The sequence below is a fragment of the Vanellus vanellus genome (genome assembly GCF_965231255.1).
Source record: "Vanellus vanellus genome assembly, chromosome: 5".
NCBI classification, from domain to species: domain Eukaryota; kingdom Metazoa; phylum Chordata; class Aves; order Charadriiformes; family Charadriidae; genus Vanellus; species Vanellus vanellus.
The window spans coordinates 65,464,636-65,486,355 of NC_138910.1; the positions used below are offsets into that span (position 1 = coordinate 65,464,636).

At 37.5% G+C, this 21,720-nt stretch overlaps 1 protein-coding gene across 1 annotated transcript in view; it reads left to right on the top strand.

The window, feature by feature from the left end:
• Positions 1-21,720, top strand: part of COL24A1 (collagen type XXIV alpha 1 chain) — a gene marked incomplete at its 5' end in the record, with an annotated part of 158,634 nt that overhangs the window by 52,926 nt on the left and 83,988 nt on the right. Inside the window, 7 exons of the mRNA XM_082484525.1 lie at positions 731-775; positions 6,346-6,399; positions 6,490-6,534; positions 6,929-6,982; positions 7,612-7,665; positions 9,308-9,361; positions 18,141-18,194. Coding sequence (XP_082340651.1) covers positions 731-775; positions 6,346-6,399; positions 6,490-6,534; positions 6,929-6,982; positions 7,612-7,665; positions 9,308-9,361; positions 18,141-18,194 — 360 coding nt within the window. The remainder of the gene's footprint in view (positions 1-730; positions 776-6,345; positions 6,400-6,489; positions 6,535-6,928; positions 6,983-7,611; positions 7,666-9,307; positions 9,362-18,140; positions 18,195-21,720) is intronic.

Sequence of the window (21,720 nt, forward strand, 5' to 3'; positions counted from 1 at the left end):
AGCCACGTCCTGTTGGACAGCTTCAGAACAGGCTCAGATTTGCTTGCATAAAAATTCTTCACTGGGTGCCTATGGACTGCAGTGAACCCTAGGTATGATATCCATTGAGTAGCAGGTCCCAGGTGTTGGGACAGCTTGTGCAAAGCATGCTGACCTGGAGGGCTACAATACCCCTTTCACGCAGGACAAAGAGACTTGGCAGCTGTTGTCCATGTTGTTCGGAATTTTAGCCTCTGTCGACTTCAGTGTAACAGAGGCAGTAGCAGAGTACTGTTGAATTTGTTACTTCTGCATAAAGTACAAATACTGTAGTCTGTAACAAGAAATAATTTTTCATAAAGAGAGCATAGTCTTTAATTTGCAAAAGTCTTTCTATGAACTGGGCCATTGTTCTATTTATCTTTTAAAGAAATCTTAATAAATTCTAGTGTTTTTTTTCTAGCCCCCAAAAATTCTTTTCTTCTTCCCACTTTAAATATCATGGTAACAAATCTCATATTCCTTGGTAATGTAGGAATAACTTCATGATGCAAATATCTTGAGATCTAATTCCGCAATCAGGGATTTTTAATAAACACGTTCCCCTATACAGTGATAAGCTGTCGTTCCTCAGGAACTCTCTATAAAAATCCCAAGTGACTTGCTTTGCAGATCATTTTTGTTTATCTTATCACTGGGAATTTTTTTAAATGGTAAAATTCAGATAATCTAAAGTTTACTTTCTTTGAAGGGAATTGTTGGTGGTGTTGGTCCGCCTGGATTTCCAGGACTACGAGTGAGTACACTTTTATTACTTTGATGTGGCTTCATTAGACTATTTTTCTCGTATGTCAAATAATAAAAACAAATACAAGAATCCAGGGATTTAAACAGATTTTGTTTTACTTAGCCATGATTTTAATTAAAATCACTCTACAAAACTGCTGTCATATTGCTGGTATGGGGTACTTCTATACTTGGTTTGAATTTGTATGCTTATTTCTGTTCTGCTGTGTCTGGGTTTTTTATTTGAAATAACTAAGTTTGCTAAATTATACCCCTAAAGCCAGTGTTGCTTTTTGAAAAAGTGCAACACTTTCAAACATTTTAACATCTACAGCCCTCATTCATTCCTGTATATGGCTTCCAAATTCTAAGCAGAATTAATTCCTAAGCAAATTTTTTTTATCTTGCTTACAGTATCATACACGATTTTTTTTTTCATGTTTTTAGAATAAGGTTGTGATGCTCATTATGGAGTTGCAAGCTATAGTTGTATAAATACAGTTGTCAGAGAAGCTCTGTGACATTAATAAGTCCTACAGGAGGTGGGAAAGACTGATACTCTCATACCATGAAGTCTTACTCCCTTATTTTAAGTAATTCATGTGTTTCCTGATAGTGGACCTGGATTTGATTCTTGATGTTGGCTCAATCAAGGCTGGCTACCAAGCTGTGTTCATAGTTCATAACATGTGGGAGAAAATAGCATGTTTACACTTGAATTAAGAAAGCCATGATTGCCTTCAGTGGGTTTCTGGAAATCAGAAACATTCTTGATAAGTTTGTTAGTTTACACTGATAGTCATCTAACTTTTCCTTTGAAGTATGACAGTAGAGTTCCATTATTATTATCTTTCTAATTATATGTTCATAACAAAAAATATTCCTATGAGTCGTCCCTTGCTGCCTGATTGGGATTGTAATGGCATTGTTGTAGTGAAGACACATAAAGCTTGATCAAGAAAATTCTGTGGCTTCCAGCCTTCATCATGTTGCAAACATGACTCATTGTGTTCTTGTCAGTTGACATATTTGAGCCAGCTGAGCCACTCAGGAGACTAGAGGTTGCACTCTTGAGAATTTGCTTTGAATTATAATTTGCATTTCTTTCTTACATGGCCGTCTTTGGAATTTTATCTCAAGGACTTTGATAATTGGACAAATGTATCTGAGGTTTTTACAAAAGCCTACTATGTATCACTTCTAAAAAGATACTATTACTGATTATTTTGACTAAAATTTAGTAGCCCTTCCTAGAATTGATAAGTGTAAATGTTTGCATAGTCAGAGCTCCATTTGCCGTGTTGCTGAGTTAGTCACTTACACAGAAAGAGTGTTAGTAATTTTTTGTGAAATATGGAAATTATTTTCAATCACCAGTGCAAAGCCTTTGCCACTTATACATAGCTGAAATAGAACCATAATGAGAGCTATTTCTTGGAAAAAAAAAAAGATAGCATATTTAGATTTTGACCAGCATGAAATCAATAATTGTTTTGCCTGTGAACTCCATTTGAGTGGCCTGTCATCTCTCGTTTATATGTGGGACTCTTTTGCACAGTTCCAGCTGTGTAAAAAAGCATTGATTACGTGCCCATATGCTCTACATAATTTGTATTCAAAGTAAAGACAAAGTAAAGGATAGAAACTGACATTTCTTTCTTCATTATGTATAATTACTAAGCTAATTCTTCCTGTGTACAGTTTTTTAGTTTCACAATGTGACAATTTGGAACAGGACTTCTACAGGGAGTGTGCTGATATTCACATCTTTTGTTAGAATTAGAGTCTGACCCCCGGAACTGTTGGAAACTTTACATCATCTGCTGCAGCTCCCTTTGACTGCAAGTAATTGGGAGTCTTCTATGGAGCGGAGAGTTCCTTTGATGTGTACACTTGTGTGTTTGTAGCAGAGGTGTATGTGTATATGCTGAAAAACAATGACATTTTTGGAGGGAGAAATAATTTTGCAAATGAGCTTTTGGTCTTAATAGGGTTTTAGTGCTTGGGATGACAAATTTGTGAACAAAAATATGTATGGATGAGTGCTTGTCATGTAGAAATGCAGCTCCGTAAAGGTAGCATCCGTGTACATCCTTCTGACAGATCTTATGGATATATTAGGGTGTTTTTAAAAGCATCTTCTTTTATTTAGCTAAGACACATTAGCATTGCCACTCAGGGGCAGTTAACTCTCCATGGTTGATAAGGCCTTACTGGTACAGTGAGATTTTGCAGTTAAGGACAATGGCCCAGCAAGCGTTTCCTCCAGATTTCTGAACACCCTGTGGAAGCTTCCAAAGCATCAGCCAATCTAGTTGCAGTTGTGACATAAGGTCAGAACATGGCTAAAGAGGACTTCGGTATCTAGTGGCACGAGTCTTTTGTGGATACTAACACAGTGTATAGGCATCATTGGTAAGGTTATGCGCTCCTCTGTGTCTCTGCATTACATCTTATTAGTTATTCTGGTTCCCGCTTTCCCAGTCAGTAAGATAATTGGAAGAGCTGTGCTTTGTCCCAGAGTCTCTTTACCAGGGACCATTGCACTCTTTATCCTGTAGCAGAATTTCATCAAGTCCCCAGGGGAATGTCAGGTGACCCCGGCATCCCCAAGTACAGCTTGTGTGGTGCAGCCCTGGTCCTTGACCACACCTGCTCTCCAAATGGGTTTGTGCACCCTGGCCTCTGTTTTCACATGGCCCTTATTCAGGCAGTTGCTAGTGGTCATCCAAAACCGAGTAAAGAACTAGAGACCTCAATGTTTGTTCTAAAATACTTAGTTATAACACATTATACTATTACAAGATGCAATATTGAACATGAGATTAAATATATTATTCTGGCAGAAACCAACGGCATTAATTCAAGTAGCTTGTCCAGCCCAGCTGTATGTGGTGTCAAGAGCTAATTACATTTTTGTGTTTGTTCATGAGAATAACGGCAAAATGAGCAGCATCAGCAAACTGAGTCCAAGAATTCCTTCCTTCCGTGATTTTTTCAATATACAAAGCTGTTGCCAAGTTCAGAGTTTTGGCTGGCTGAGCAGTCAGTCTCTCAAGATTTGCAAGGCCGTGAGTTTTAATAAGATGAAGACTTGCAGAAAATTTACAACTACAGTTATCAGAGCTAGCTTTCCTTTTTACATTTTTTTTTTCTTAAAAAAAACCCCACTGACCACCTAATACTAGGAAGCATTAGTTTTCCTTTACTGGTATCTTATCTTTTTGACTGGTAAAAGCAATTTGGTTTTAGTTTCAGTTGTCCCATAGAAATGGTGGAAAAGGTACACTTTATGTAGCTGAAGTAATTTTTGTTTTCTATGAGCAAGTTTTAACCAAATTCATAGAATCATAGGGTTGGAAGGGACCTCTGGAGATCATCTAGTCCAACCCCCCTGACAGAGCAGGGCCACCTTAGAGCAGGTTGCACAGGAATGCGTCCAGGCGGGTTTTGAATGTCTCCAGAGATGGAGATTCCACCACCTCCCTGGGCAGCCTGTTCCAGTGCTCTGCCACCCTCAAAGTAAAGAAGTTCCTCCTCACGTTTAGGTGGAACTTCCTATACTCAAGTTTGTGCCCGTTACCTCTTGTCCTGACACTGGGCACCACCGAAAAGAGCCTGGCCCCATCCTCCTGGCATTGATAAGCATTTATCCTGGTATTCCTCCTGGTATTTATAAGCATTTATCAGGTCTCCCCTCAACAGTCTTTTTTCTAGACTAAAGAGACCCAATCCCCTCAGTCTTTCTTCATAGGAGAGGTGTTCCAGTCCCCTAATCATCTTGGTAGCCCTATGCTGCACCCTCTCCAGCAGTTCCCTGTCCTTCTTGAGCTGGGGAGCCCAGAACTGGACACAGTACTCCAGGTGCGGCCTCACCAGGGCAGAGTAGAGGGGGGAGGATGACTTCCCTCGACCTGCTGGCCACACTCTTCTTGATGCACCCCAGGATGCCATTGGCCTTCTTGGCCACAAGGGCACATTGCTGGCTCATGGTCATCCTGTTGTCCACCAGGACTCCCAGGTCTCTTTCTACAGAGCTGTAGAATTGATATGCATGTGCTAACATTTAGCGAGGCTGTTGTAGATGGAGGACAATTTAAAAAATTGTCAGACTTACTAATTCAACCCTTTTCTTGTCTTGAGATAATTTTCAGTGTTATTTTTGTGTAGTTCCAGTTCTTTGCTGTTAGTTAGGTCAGCCAATATCTCTGGAGACTGTGACAGGAGTTTCATCAACCTGAATTTTGTAAAGCTGTTTTGGAACTTCTTCCCATTGCTTTTGTAAGCTAAATTTCCCAGCTGAGTATCCCTCTGTGATTTTTCAGTCGACACTGTTGTTACCATAGGTATACATTTCAGCATAGAGCATCATTAATACAGAAATGCCTTGCTGAACTAGAATATATAGCACAAGTAAGAGACAGCAATGTAAACAATTTATCTTGGCATCAGCTAACACGACAGAATATAACATTTAAGCAGTCATGGAAAGCTAAAGCTATATAGAGTGGGAGCTTTACCAAGCATCATTGAGATGCTAAGTCATCAGTCTTCCTTTTTCTTCAGTGAGCCATGAGTCTGATGATGGCTGCAGAAGAATGTTTTTGCTAACATTGCTGAAAGAGTCTCCAGAGAATAGTGAATGTGTGCTGAACTGGAAATCAGTAGGTGTCCATCTCATCTTTTCCATGTCATTCTCAGCAAGTGGCAAAAGATTTCTGTATTCATATTTGCTGCTAAATTCTTGCATAGCCACAGAGGTGTAACACTGTCTTTTTCTTTCTTCCAGAAGCAGAATAGGCAGAAAGTAGATAGACTTTTCCCTCTGTAATATAGTTTTAGCTGTTGCTAAATCATTTCTTGTGTTTAGCTTGCCATCTTTCAACACAGCAACAGCAGCAATATTAATGATCTTTCAAGATTCTTAATTTTTTTCATTTCTGGTTCACTTTTCTTTTTCAATGCATAAAATTGTCTGTATAAATCCCAGAAAGGAAAGACATAAGTGCTTTGAAGGTACCTGAGTACAGAAAAAGTTATCATGCCTGTCAGAACTTAGATTAAGTTTGCACTCTTGGTATTTTGGAAGAGTCCCATCTTTTTTTTTTTTTTTTTTTTTTTTTTTAACTTGTAGAAGTCACTGAGAGGTGAGAAAGCCTAGTAAAATTCAGTTTTTATGGCACTGCTTATGGTAGAATAATTCCTTTAAGCCAGATTTGATGCTTACAGAGTAGCGATGTGATGTAACCCTAAGCACAGAGGGAATAGCCACTCAATGTGCAGCTGCAGTACAAAAGAAAGCTCCCTTGTTCTGCATTGCCTAATGCACTGCTGTCTTCTCTTGAATACATAATCTAGAGGAAGAGAGGGAAGTTCGGTTTCTTGTATTTCTGCTGATGTGGTTGGGAACTGTAAAGGTGGAGGACTTATAACATGGATACTTTTTTCCCCAAGAAATTAGCCTGAAAAGGATTTTGGGTTCTCTCTGTGATGCAGAAAATGCCGCATTCTCTTACCAGTCTTTAAGTTACTCCATTTCATCAAATGTTTAATGCGGTCACCTTTCTTGCTGTCTTGTAGGGAGGCATTGGGCCAGCAGGACCGAGTGGACCATCAGGAATTCCAGGGCCCATGGTATGGTGCTAAATGATCCCACATCCCGGTGTCTATGCTGCTTTCCAAATTATAGACAAACATTGTATTTTTCTTTCTTCATTTTAATAGGGTCTCCCAGGGAGTGTGGGACAGCCTGGAATGAAAGGTGATAAGGTGATTTAAATATTTCCATTATCTTAGAGATATTTAGTTCTTTCAGATTCCTTTCATTAAATCTTGAGCAAAATAATGTACCTGACAAAGCCTTCCAATTTTCTTTTTGATTTCTTTACTCTTCTGCCTTTTATATTTTAAAATTACTTCAGTCTCATGGTCTGGTACTTTAGACAAACTTACTTCTGGGCAGAGCACTTACTACTGTGCATAATATCCAGTGCTGTGTCTATAAGGTTTCCTGGAGAGGGTGCTTCAGTGCAACATCTTGCATTGTCATTCAAAGATCTGTGTTAATTTTAAATACTAAATATTAAATTAATCTTTCTAATTCTCATAACTACCCCATTTTAAGCCACATACATATGTCTGTATAAAATAATATGTTGTTTAGGGTGAACACGGCCTTGCAGGAGAGCCAGGAGACCAGGGATACCCAGGAGACAAGGTAATTTATAATTGCATCGTTTTACAAAATTTTCAAATTTCAGCAACTTCAGGCTTCTGAGTCTCTTAAAATAAAACAAGTCAGTTGCATAAAAGTAGAATGCGGTAGTAAAAGTTACTGGATACCACTGATTTAACGTATTTTTAAGAAATGCTGTGCTAATTAAAACTTAGTTATGGAAAATAGTGAACGAAGACAAGTAAAGGGCATGGGCAGAATTCTGGCTGCCGTGTGTTCTGAGGTGCATCAAACAAGAATAGAATTATGGTATGATATGAAACCTTCTAAGAAACTGTTGTAAAAGATATTTTTCCCTTGAATCTTGAGGTTCATCTGCTGCTCACCTGGACCAACTGTGGTTAGCAGCCGCACGTGGTCTGGTATGCTCCCTCATATCATGAAACTGAGATAAATAAGTATCTTCTTTCCTATTTGGCTAGTACATCAGAAGTCACTGAAATAGCACATCCTGTGAGAATTCTTTTGATGAAAGTTGAATGTTAGAAGACATTTCTTATCCCACAGAATTATTTTGAAGTGGTTGCAGGTGGCAAAGTGTAGCAATCTATTGCTTCCAATATAACGCAGCAATACATTTTTATGTGTGTTTAATAGCTTTCTTTTTTCAGGGTGCTCTTGGTTTACCAGGACCCCCAGGGATCAGAGGGAAGCCAGGACCCCCAGTAAGTTTACACAACGATTTTTGCTCTCAATATATCCCTAGATGTTGTTGTATTTGATACTTCTTTGTATCTTATGTTCACACTGCATGTAATCCTCTAGAAGCCGCCTAATTCAAAATGCATAAAAAATAAGGTCTGAGCTTCTTTTATTTCTACTGACTGGTTAGCGAGTGAGTCAGATCCTAACATGTAAGATTTTATTACAGAGATCAGTATATGTGTCAGATTTTCATACAGGAGTGCTGAGGATATTAGCTATTCTGCGACAGTCACTTTGTGGGGGAACAGACATGTTGGTGATGCTTGAAACAAAATCCACTGAGAGCTTTGGGAGCTGCCAAGATGTCCCTTTGGGCTAGGTGGGTTTGGAGAGAGTGTGGGAAGTCTCATTAATAATGACCAGTCATTTTTCACAGGGATGGGGCTAGTCACAAATTCCAGTATTTACTGATTTTTAGCAACTTTAAAGGCGTCTGTGCAGTGCTGCCACTTCCATTATGTTGTAACTGTTGAGGCAGAAAAGGCATTGCACAGGGTTACCTGGCTTTTCCCTCAACTGTTCTTAGCACTACTGTCTGCCACTTTTCAGTGTATAATTAAAACCAGCCAATACTTAACGCTGTTAAAGAATTAATCACACCAGTCTCAATTTTCTCATGTGCTATCAAGCCACTATCTGATAAACCTACTTAGACCTCATGAATGTCATAGGCCCTTAAACGCAATATGAAATACTTTCTTTGCCCCAGAGAATTTATAATATAAACACTAATCCTGAAAAAAAACTTGCACAGATTTGCTTAAACTTAGATGAGAAAACTCAGCCTTTTTGCCTTTAAAGATAAAAGCATTTTCATTTAAAAATAAGCATGTGAATTAGCCCAATTCTGAGCAGTTTGAGGATTTTCAACATAAACTGAATGTGACGAACTTATTGACTGATGTTGAATTAAGATATGAGACCTCAGTCCTGCAAGTAATATAGTGTTTAACTTTGTAGAATACGCTTACAATTTATGTAAAAAAAAAAAAAAAAAAAAAAAAAAAAATTTTCCGTGTCAGGCTTTCATTTTGGTCAAGGAATACCTAGTTATGGCAGCAGCAGCAGCCGCAAACTTTCAAAAATGTGGAAGAACAGATATAATTTAGAGAAATATTTGGTCAGTTTTTAGGTCTGTCAGTATCTGTATCTGGTGGAGTCACTATAACATCTGTATAGGACCTAATTTTACTGTTATTAATCACAAAACGGCCATTTCTTTGGCCGTGACTGGATATTTAAACTATATAGGTAAGTATGTAAACCAATATCCATAACAGTTGCTTGCTGGACTTCTAAATAGCACATAGTTTTTATTGTGAAAACAGTTATATATTTCAAGAGGGTTTTTTATATGACTATTTGAACCATCCCAAAACTCCCAATTTTATTTGTCTAAAGGTGATTTGCATTTTTTGTTGTGACTTCAGAGAGATGAAGAAGAACTAGTCTTAAATGAATCCAAAGCGAGGCAGTTATAAAATTTCCTATTTAGTGGAAAAGTCATCTCAACACTTTTGTTGGCTTTCTTTTTGATAAATGTTTTTAAAATCTGCACAATGATCTGTTGTTAAAAAATCTAACTGTTTGGATTTTTTTAAGGGGAAAATTGGAGATCCTGGATCCCATGGACCATTGGGTCCTCCGGGACCAGAGGTAAGAAATTGCTTGGTACACGCAAATTGAATGTCATTTAGTTCTAAATTACAAAAATCGGAGGTAAATGGGTTTGCTTCACGAAAGATTGTTGTCTTAGTTGAAATAGTAAATACTTTTTATTCAGTCATATCCAATTAATGCACTCTCCACTATAAAGTACAAAAGATACTAACATTTTTTAATGCAAAATATTACTGTACAAGATCTTTGAATACGTAGTAGTTCCTCATTTGCCTGTGTGATTAGAATTTGCTCTCTTTTGAATCTAGGTGCAATTGATTACACCTTGAATGAGGCTGATGTGATTTCTCGGACACACTTCCATTCATGAATTCTACAGCGTGTTTATAAATGGGATTTTCCAAGACTGGTTGCATATTTGTGTCTCACAAAATAATGTTATTTGCAAGGAACGCAAAGAATAAACGCCAGTTATATAGGAAGCATTGCCAAGCATTTGAATTTAGTGGTACAGTTGCCGAAGAACTGTATAGTACTATGGAAGTCTACACAGAAACTAAGTCAGGCTCTGAATTGTTCCATTTCAGCTTTTTGACAATTATACCACAGACTATAGGAAAAAATGCTGTGAACTGTTCAGGAAAGACAAGTGCATACACAGACTCATATATATTTGCTGGAGAGATGAAAGCAAAATATGCAGATTTTTCTTTCAAATCAGCCTCCTCCAATGGATTATTTTTTTATTTTTATTTTTGAAATATGTTTGGAAGATATATAATAGCAGTGATTGTTGTTCTGGCCTTAGAAGATACAATGACTCTGGGAGCATATCTCCTCAAACCAAGGCTCTATATTCCTACCTTTTTTAAGAGGGAGCCCAAGGCCTCTGATCCTCAAAGAGCAAATTATTGGGTTGTATTACTTCATTGTTATAGCTCCTCTAAATCCTAAAGAACACACTTTTTTATTGGAGATGAGCACTCATTGAGAGAAAACTCACTGAGAAATGTGTTGCAGCAACACAAGATGAACTTCTCAGAATAAGCTAGTATATTTTAGTCAATGCGGAGAGAGCATTTTCATGCCCCTCAGTTAGAATGAAAAAGGCACAAAGCCCGTGCATGCTGCCTACAGTTGTCTTCCCTCTGCGGCTCAGGATTTTAGATTTTATGAGTCTCTTCACTGTTAGCAAGAGAGTTCTTTGCATTTTCTCCTCTCTGTATATCTTCCAGAAAGGAAGACCCGTGGCAGGTTAATATCAAATTGTTTGTCTTGAAGCCTGTGTCCTGATGACCCTGATGTCTATCCCAGTAGTCCTTCATAGTTCCTTATTCCAACCCAGGCACGCTATTCCTTTGGGGCTGGGGAGAAATTCATCATTCAGGGCTAATACCCTCAGGGCAGCTACAGATGGGAAAACTTCCCTTCTGAAAAGCTCAGCATTTCCTTTTGCTCAGGGGTGCAGAATTACTTCGGCCATTAGAAGGCAAATAAAGTGCTTTATGTTAGATAATTAAAGCGTGAGCATCCAGGTATTGTTCTTTGAATAATTGTCTGCAAAATGTCAAGTTTAAAACTACAAAGCGATATTTCTCTTTACTTCAGTCATGTAAGACAGATCCAAATAAAGTAAAAGAAGTTTTGCCACCTTTTACTTCATAAAAACATGGTAACCATATGGCAAAATAGCGGAAATAGAAGGGAGGCAGGACAGCAGTATACCAGGATCTTGAACAAATTGGAAATTCTAGACATTCTATAATAAAAAGAGTTTGTTTTTTTTTTAAAAAAAGCTCAAAACTGAGATTGTATCTTACTCTCCCTGTTACTTTGTCTTATAAAAATAAGCTAGTTGTTGCTAGAAGCTATTTAGACACAACTGTATATATGAAGTATGAGCAATTAATGCAGATTTTCCTACAAGAAAAGCCTACTGTGGTATATCTAATCACGCCTCTTCTTCCAAAACCAGACAGCTAGCAGGTCAGACAGGGCTGCTTTCCATGTTCCTATTTCATGATCTGAATGGTCAGACTTCCTGTGACCCCATGTAGAAAACAGAAAACATCCTATACTACATGTTCACCTTGATGTTTCTGGAAACAGCAGAGTGTGATGATTAGTTTCTTACAAGGGGAGTTCTTTGAATTTGGTATGGACATGAAAACCCATATCGTATCCCTTTCAGGAAAGATTTTATTAAAAAAAAAAAAAGGCTATGTTGGGATTTGTTGGGCATTGCTGTGAGCAGGAGGAACAAGGATATGTCTGGCCAGTGTCAGAACTTGTCAGATCCTACTTCCAACTATGTCTCTCCCCTTTTGTCCAACACTAAGACAGTGGGATTTATAAATGTGCCGTGTCTCCATGTTCAAGCTTGGTTTGGGTACATGCAAAATAAGAAACTGGGAGATCTTTTGGTCTCTCCAATTACACGTTTGAGTATGTGTTTCGTTTCCAGTACAAAGAATAAGCAGTCATGTCCCTAATTTTCTTTCTGTGTAAACTGCTGTAAATCAGGCAGTACAGCAGCTGAAGTCTATTGTTATCTCAGTACACAACAGTGGGAGCAGGCCTGGCAGGCTTCATTCATCCTCCTGGGTTTTTTGGCTTTTTATATGCAGGTCATCACTGAATTGCTTCCTAAATCTTTCCTCTGCAGCTGTGCGGTGTAGGTACACCAGATCAGAGTTGAAATAAGCCGCCCACTCATAGTCAGGGTCCATTTGAGAACTGCAGTGCTGATGGGCAGGAGCGAGTAGAGGGAGGGACAAAGGTCTTGTGCTTGCTCTCTGGGCGGCCGTACGAGGGTTGGCTGCCAAGTGCATTTTTTTCAGTGCAGAAGTCCTGCAGTGTCAAGGCAAATTCTCTTCTGGGTATGTTTCCGCAGAGTCAAGGTCTGTCGCGTGCCTGAAAGCGTGCTTCTCACAAAGCACTAGATATCTTTAGTGAGTACTTTATGGAGCATATTCTTCTTCAGTTTACACATTTCCCTGCTTTGTCATGCATCTAAAAATGAACAGCCAAAATTTCGACTTCCTAGAGAGCTTTATTTTATTGGTATGACAACTGGAAAGTGCTGGTATGACTGTTTTAACCCACAATGCCTATGTTTACTGTGTATGATGAAGTATGTAATGTGAATGAAATTAGACAAGGTTTTAACAGGCTTCCGCATGTATTCAGAATATTTTATAGTTAAATTTCGCTCTACGAATCACATTTAATTATCCCCCAAGAATGAGGGTGTTAGTTTCCTTCAGATGTGCCTTCAGATGTGCTCTGAGTATTATAAATAGGTTTCATCTGGAGCAGAGGGAGCATTAGTCATTATCTTCAATAGAACTTTTTTCATCTGTGCAGTATTTTGATCTGAAGTTGTTAGTTTATTCTTTCAGGAAGGTACTCATATGGGATTCAGCTGGTATGTTTCATGCTCAAGGCAATAGCATTACAAAGGAAAAGGGTACATTCAAATAATAGTAAACAGTCAAAAAGGCACGTATTTTATAAGTGAATCACTGGCTGCCTTGAGTTGTTAATTTTTAAAAAAAGTTTATTTTTCATGCATATTTTATCTTATCGCATGATGTTTTGAGGTTGTGCAAACAATGCCCTGAGTGCAGTGATAAAAGCCTTTTGTTTCAATATTGCATCAAATAACTTGCATACAAATGACTTGAAGGAAATATAGAAATAAAGACAATTATGTAGCTAAATTAATTTCACGTTCTGGCATACATCTGAAGAACTGTTCTTGTTGTAGAATTGCTTATACTTTCTGCTTGCCTTTGCATGGAATCTTTAACTGGTCCTTTCATAAATTTATTTGACGTAAGTGCATCTTTGTGATCTTTTTTCCAAGAAATGCATATTAATTTTGCAGAAATAGTCAATTTGCCTTGACTTTTCAATAATGTTAAACAATGCTTGTTCATGTGACCCTCCTGCGTTTTATGTTTTCTTCAGAGTGATTATGATAGTTCAGTCTGTGCCTGTTAGGTCCTACCTAGTCTGTTTCCACAGGCCTTCATAGGTTCTTTGCATACCAAAGCTCTTAATTTTTCACATTGTAGATTTACAGAATGCTTCAAGACTTGGTCCTTAATATGTTGTTTGGTGGGTGGTGCTGCTGTGCTGGTCAGTCAGGTGAATCACCAGCCACCTTCTTGGCCACCAAGCAGCCAAGGAGGTCTGTGAAGGACATGTTTTGAAGAGATGGTGTAGGGCCTTGCTCACGCTATAAAGTAGACTACACTAGATACTATTTGTTGTAGGAACAATGATTCTAATGTGTTGCATATAATATGTAGATGCACTAGATGGCTTTAAAAGATGATGCATCACATCTGGAAGACTGGTGACTTTAAGTCTCTCACAAGAAAATCAATCACTAGTGTTTTGGCGTGCATGGCCGAACAGATCTGCCATGTGCAGTTAGACAAAAGCACAAAGCAACATCAGCATCATTTTACTGACATCTTAGCAATAGTTAATTGCAAAGCTTTCCTGTATTGTATGCTGTAATCCATGATTGCCCTTTTTTCTGTTCTCTGACAAATTGCAATTGTACAGTTGTAATTGGTACTGTTAGTTTCCTTCCTCCACCCTTTCCAAAATCAGAATTGAAGGTTTGTAGGAAAAAAATAAAGTTTTGTCTCTGCCCATTAAAAATGCTGGCATTAAATTTTGGCTAGATCGTCACACACAGAACAAAGCTCATTTAAAATCTTTTTTCTTACTATTTTTCTCTTTCTACTTGTCACGTTATTGATGCTGTTACACAGTTGTGCAAATGGCAAAGTCCTGTAACTGTGTGAATACTGACACTTATAAAATCGTGTAGAGAAAAAGAGATTTTTTTTAATTGAATTGTTTCTCTGCATAGCGTATCCTTTCAGAAGAATAATAAACACTTCTTATTTGAGAATACATAATCACAGTTTGTTTTCTCAGTTTAGATTTTAGTTTTATGCAAAAAACTTCCTTTGGTAATTTGATAATAATTAGTAATAAAGCTCTCATCAGATATCTTGTTGAAGTTCAGTAGCTGCATCCAGTCAGTATTGCTTCTGAAAATTCATTCTGAATTCTCATTCAAATGAAACACAGCATGTGATTGAATGAAATAATATTGGAGCAGGGAAACTTGGCAACTGACGGGACTGTCACAGTCCCCGGAGAACTTTTTGCTCTGTGGTGCTGCTCTTCCACCAGTGCTCATGTCCCGATACCATTGAGGGCTGCTGAGGAGCTAGAGGTCATGAGGGTCAGTGACTAATAGCAATGCTGGCAAATACCCTGTGGAAACAGCTTGGAGTGAGTGGGATTCTGCAAATGTAAGAGAATTCCTAGTTGAAATGGAGCGTAATTTCCAAACATCTCTGATATTCTGCTTCCACGCTAGCAGCCACACAGGAAAACAAACAAAAGAAAAGCAACAGCTTTTGCAGATTCCTCATCTCTGAGGCACTGACTTCAGTACGAAAACACGTGCCCTGACACAGTAACAGTCTGATCAACTCTACATTTTTTTGTTAATTAAAGATTATATAGATAAATGAGAGCAACAAATATATTTCTTTTATATTTAAATGTATTCAGCACAAAACCCAACACTTTTACAGCAAGGTTAAAGTGCATTTTTGTTGAGCTAGCTGGTACTTCAGGTTTTTCTGACATCACCTCTAGGTTGATTAAACTGAGTGAACTCTAAAGTGCTTTGCTGGCAAAAGGCCACATCTGCAGCAAGATTTTGAAAATAATTTGTAACCTACCAGCTGCCAGACTTCTGGCTGATGGGAAGATAAGAATCTACACTTTGCATTTCCTTAGTAGAAGTCATAATATTGAGTGATATTTTTGTTCCGAATGGTCTCTGCTGAAAATTATCTAGCAGCTGGAAGCTATACATTGATGTCCTGGCCTTTCACTTACGGAAGAATAATGAATTTTTAATCTGGAATAGCATCACAGGCAGCTGGCTGCTGAATAACTCTTGGCAAATTCAGATATAGGTAGAAAAGTATGCCATTTCACTACTCAGAATCTGAATGGCAAGCACCATTGCTGAGATGTTTCAAGAACTCCTTTCTGATTCATTCATTTTCTGGACTTGTCATGAGTGACTATCTGTGTCCTGAATTATTACAGTTATCTCATGGATTATTAATGTAAGAACATCTTGGAAATAGTGTACTAATACTGCCATAGCATCTGCATTATCTCTGTGATAGTGCTCGAGAAGAAAAGACTAAAATGATGGCTTTTAAAACTTTTAGATGCATTGCTAGTATTGATGCTGTCAGGCCAGTAGGCCTCTTACATCCTAAGACTTTGCCTGACGTGAAGTGATTTCCAAATCTCATGATTGTTCTAAGCGCGATAGTGCTTGTCAATGCTTACATCTTATAGTTCTTACTGAATTCCTTCTAGAAGTATTTACAGGAATAAATAAATAAAGTAGATGTATTCCCTTATAAAAGTGTGAGAATCTGTCCAAACAGACATTTTTATTGACAGATTGTTTTCTGGATTGTTTATTGACATAAGGGCAATTGTCTCTGTGTCAGCATTTAGCACGTGTTCACACATTAGCAAGTTGAAGATTTTCATATATACAAAACAACCCACTGCTTGGTAACTATTTAATGTTGGTAAATAAGCAAATTTAAAATTTAGAAAGGATGAGCTGGCAACTTCCAAAGAATTGACCGAGCTCTTCAGTGTATTTCAGTACATAAGTGTGGTCAAGATTTAAAAAAAAAACCTATCCTTTTATGAAGTGTATAGGCATCTAGGCTGATGTGAGTGAGTACTTTAGGTATCAGCCTGGGTGGCTCGGTCACATGTGAATAATATGCTATGTGCCACCTAGAGGCATGCTGGAGTTGTTGCACAGCTCTACTAACGGTTGCTGCTTTATGGCAAACAAATGACCACCGTGATGTTTCGTGAAATGCTGTGTGTTAGGGTTGTTCCACATATTCTGTAAACTCAGTTCATTCTTTAATCTTTAGTGGTTAGCTTTAGTACTCATTAACATTCAAGTGCTCAAACTGATTTTTTTTTAAAAGAAATCATAATTCTGTTTCATATTTTGATTTATACATTTATTTTTTTATTTAATACATAAACACGCCTAAAAATATTTGCATCCCATCTAAATCTCTACTTATAGGTCTCTCTGCATCCTGTTAAGAACAGGTTATAGAAAGCAAACAGAAGAAAGCCCTGCAAGTAAGAACAGTGATGCCCTAAATCCTTTTAAAATTTCAGTATAATGTAGTAGTTGAGGGTGAAATAATATTTTCTTTTAAACTTCTTGCTTTAGTATGATTTCTCTTTAACTTTCTGGTAATTTTTTTGTGATTAATGTCAGTAATTATGAATAATCATTAGAAATTATTATTACCTGTATTCAAACAGCTCAGCTGTTCTGGAATAATAGAGTATGGTTAACTATTATCCACCTAGTAAGTCTTTTGGTTTTTTGTTTTTTTTGTACATACCTCTTTCCTGCTTAGAGAACCTAAAAAGTGACTCTTGAAGCTTAAATGATGACATGGATTAGCCTGCATTAGTATGGAAGGGTGTCAGAGAGAATTTCATGCTGGAAGTTCTTTAGGAGATGTTCTTCAAATTGTGCTGAACATGTATGATGCTTTCATTTCCATTATTGGGAATGTATGCATGCAAAGAGTGATATTTATAATTTTTAATCTGCAGTGATTTTCTGTTAAGGAAGAAGGAAACTTGTTTTTACTAGTGTTAGGTGATGGATGCACACAGATGTAGAAATAAATGTTTTACTCAGGGAAAGAACTTTTCAGTGGCAGTCTTTCTATTTTCAGACAGGCAATATATAATGAAATTTAAAAGTTTATAAAAATAAAATATTATCTTGGCAGGTGAGTGGGTGAGCCTTGTTCTAACTAAAAAGTCAATTACCAATGCTTTACTTTATCCCACAAATTTAAAAATTTTGTTTCTTCACTGGATGTTTGTGAAATTGTTTTTGAAAAACTCACTACTGTATTGCATAAGGGTTAGCTGCATTATTTTTGTTTCCTTAAAATACACTCATTCCTTATAAAGCAATGTAGTTGAAGCACTGGGTTCCTCTGACATAGAAGTGTCCTCATGGTGTCCCACTCAATGCTTACTGGCCAGATAGTTTGGGATGACAATTTTAGTTGATTCATTTCCTTTGCATATTCATTTTTTCTTTACCAACAGCTGGACCTATACCACACACTATTTCACGAAGGCTTGTTCTGAATAATGCTACATGCTGGCAACCTTCTGTTACTGCCAGCCAGACCTGGATTAGCACCTGCTGATTTGGAGGCAAAAAGGCTTTCTAACCTTTTCTTAATCTTGCAGTGATCTCGTCCTTATAGTGCGGCCAAGGATTAAAGGACTTCAGCTGCTCCCTAAGCTTTTTTTTTAAAATAGTTGAATTCATGAGTACAGGACCTGGTGCTGGCAGCTTTGTGAGGGTTTTTTGTGCATCAAGACCAATCCAATGGTCTAATTTCAAACGTTCCTTGTGGATAAAAAGTCTTATGCTAAGGGAAATGAAACCCATACTGACATCTGCTAAAATGAGTTTAATGAAAGCTGCCTAGAATCTGTCATTTATCCAAGTCCTCTCAAGGAAACTTAATGGAATTTGACATTTTGAGGATGGTAGAACAAATTTATTTCTTGTTTCTGTGATTCAGATTTGTTAAATGAATGAACAGAATCAAAACAAGTACAGTGGAAACATTCCTACTCTGTAAATCATTTGTCTGTGTGATTTCTTTAGGGTTTTCCAGGAGATATTGGTGTACCTGGATTAAATGGCCCTGAAGGTCCTAAGGTAAGACTATATGAAAACTTATTCATGATAACAATAAGCAGTACAATTCTCTGATTAAAAGCTCTTGGAGATGGACACTGGCATTATGAAAAGATAATCTTGATGTCAAAATACAGGTACTTTGCCTCAGGTATTTATATGAGGAAGTTAATCTAATGTTTAATGCTGTCCATCCAGTTATGAAGGTAATTACAGTGTTAGATGGAAGCATGTATGGCAAGTGAAGGAAATTTGGAGAAAAAGCTATGTAGCTAGAAAGTAGCATATATTTCACCTATATTTAAATAAAATTTATGCCAAATTCGTGCAGCTCTCTGTAGTCTCACCTGAGTAATACAGATTTAAAAAAAAAATAAATTGAAAGAAATAGCTGCTAAAAATATGGAAAAATGGGTAAAATTCACACGCCAGATTAAATAATGGATAAAATAATAGAAAATGAATAAAATTTATCTAGCAAAAAAGGACTGTGTCAGTTTAATTTAGCTCCTGTTCTGTAGCAGACTAATATTTTAGACCAAGCTGAGGCAATAAGTCACATGTATAGAGTTTTCAATACAGCTCTGGATAAAAGCACGTATGGGAAACTTTTGTCGGATGGAAAAGGTAGAGACCAGTACAAAAGGTGCAGGTGGGTCAGAAATTAACCCATAGGAAGAAGATTGAATAATAGCTAAAGATTAACTACTTGTTGTTGAAAGGCAAGTACCAATGAAGTTCCTTGCTCAGCAGCCTTGGGATTATTTTTGCATTGTATTTTCACTGATAAATAGGCACAAGTATGATGGAATGAAGTTTGCATATGAAACAAGGTTAAGCATCTTTACATGATCTTAAAAAACTGCCCTTTATACTAATTCATCCCACTTCTGTGACTTCAGACTGATGCGTGCAAGGCCTAAAACAATAAATCCTACTGTAAACTTAGACCTTCACAGCTGGCAAGAAGGAAGGACACTGGCCAGATCTCTCTGAATTAAAAGCACAATAAGGTGGTTAGAAATTAAGTGAAATTCTAGAACATGTGAGTCAAGGTGTCTCGTTAATGCCACTGCACAAAGCATGAGAAGACTTTATCTAAGTAGTACACACAGTTCTGGGCATTTGTATTCCAGAAAGACTCAATCAAGCGGGACTAGATGAAGAAAAGGATACTTGAATGACTGTATTCTGAGAGGAAGTTTATTTATCCTACCAAAATGAATGGCCTTTTTGAGCTTTGTAAGTAAACCAGAGGGTAGAAATTGGCGAGGCAAAAGAACTGTTCAAAACCAACAATATTGTTGGTCCAAGGGCAAAACATACAAGTTGTCCATGAATAAAGAGAGGTGGAAGATTTTCCATGAACAGAATTGTGAAATTCTGTGGCAGACTACTCAAGAAAACATAGGACAGGGAACAGTAAATGGTTTAAAGATACAGTCTTATTTGTACCTGGAAGATTGTAACAGTCCCTCCATGCCGAAGTTAATTGTTCTTGAGAACATCTCAAATAATCCACTTGCCAAAGCCATTGCCAATCTTTTATGCATCTCATATCTTTGAACTGTGTTAAGAGCCTTGTCCCAAAATAGCTCAGACATGAATTTGCTAGGAAGGCTGAGAACTCATATCTGATGTGGCAAATTGGGGAGAAGTAAAAATAAATTTCCAGAGACGGGTGTGGACTTTTTCTTTAGTTCTGATTTATTGCTTGGTAACTTGTTTGTATGTATGTGTGTAAAATGTTAGCAGCCTTATATGAATGAGTTTTATCTGACCATTGTAGTGCAAGTTGCTCCTGTGTTTCAGAATTACCAGGGCACTAAAAAAACCCTTTGATGCAAGACTGTATCTAGGGCCTAGGGGAAAGAGGAGAAGAGAAATACAACAGTGCTTGAACTGCATATCAGTTTTAATCCTCCAAGATGATACGTGAATGATGTAACTGAGATCTAATCCCTGCTGCCCAGTTTCTTAACTAAGTGAGATTGTATTATTCCACATTATATCCAAAGTGTTAATTTAGATGTTCTTGCTAGAATTGGCTTGATGTTTAATACATGTATTACCTACCGATCTATTGCCTTTTCACAGATTCCAGAAAAAAAGTACTAAAAGGTAGCCTAGAAAGTTTAAGGCTCTATTCCTTTGATACAGAAATTACATAGCTGAACAAGATTCAGTGCTCTCTGGCACATTTGTTCTTAGAGACAAAAGGCTTAGACAGCCTGCTCTAATCAGGGAGAATTCATGGCTTACATTTGAGAAGGAAGTTTACCAAACTGGAAAAATTCTTACACTGCTCCTAGTACCAAGGGAGAAGGGCTGCATAACACTGGAAATGTTTGGCTTTTGGGATTCCCAGCTGTCTTATGTTGACTGCAGTTTTAAAAAATTCCTTCCAGCTTTTATTTTTAGAAAACTCTTCCCACTGTGCTGCTCTTTTCCTCATGTTTTCTTTTTTTTTTATGCTTCTTCAGAAGCAATACCCATTTTAAAAGCCAAAAAAGCAGGGTAAGCTTTATTTTTTAGCAGTTGGCATGGGAGAAATTCAGCTGCTTGGTCGAAAGTTTAAGCTCTGACAGTGATCAGCCATCTCTAAATACCAGTAGAAGTTCTGGATTGTCAATTTTCCCTAAATTAGTGCAGTAATCAGTAAATCTGACCTCTCTAAAATAATGTTCAAAGGATTCATTACGTAATTTGGTCTACAGCACATTACTCAGCTTGGAAACGATATTTTAGAAGGTGTTTGATCTTGATCCACCACTTCTTATTAAAAAAAAAAAAAGGCATACTTACATTTAAAAAAAAAAAAAAAAGGAAACCCGAATGTTTTTAAGAAGCTCTGAAATAGTTTAGTTTATTTCCTGTGTTATTCTTGCAAGTATTTATGCTCTGCAACTAAGAAAAGGGAGAGGAAAAGATGATTGGAATATGCTGACTACGACTGTAGTTTTTTCATCAGTGTGTGTTGTACCATGGAACTAGCTGAGAACTTACTTCATCTGTTCATTTATGTTTGTTTGGATAACACATTTAATAGAAGCGGCTATTAGGAGTTTCACCATTTCTGGAAGGGATGGTCAACTGGGAAGTTATATATGTGAAATACAGGATACCCCCATTTGCTGACTTCCCCCATTTTTTTCCAGACACTTTGGCACATGTCTAATGACTACCTTCATTTTCTGTTTGTTGCCTGAGACCTCAAAGGGGAGATGGAAATTTCATTTAGTCTTCATTCATTTTACAGCCTGGGACTTTTTTGCAGATCCAATTAAGTGTAGTGGAAGGGTGTGTACAGTAGCAATATCGCTAACATCTCCACTGTGCAATTACATTGTACTGAAACTGTATCTCCCGATGTGCTTTGCTATTAGAATGAAACAACAGTTCTGTCATTGACAAATTTTTATCACTAACTACACCAGAATATTACCTATGTAGTGCTACTAAAAGCCGTCCTGTCACTTTTGTGGTGGTATGTCAAACAGCAGGCCACCCCAGTCTTTCGCAGACTGATGGGCTCTTTGATGAAACT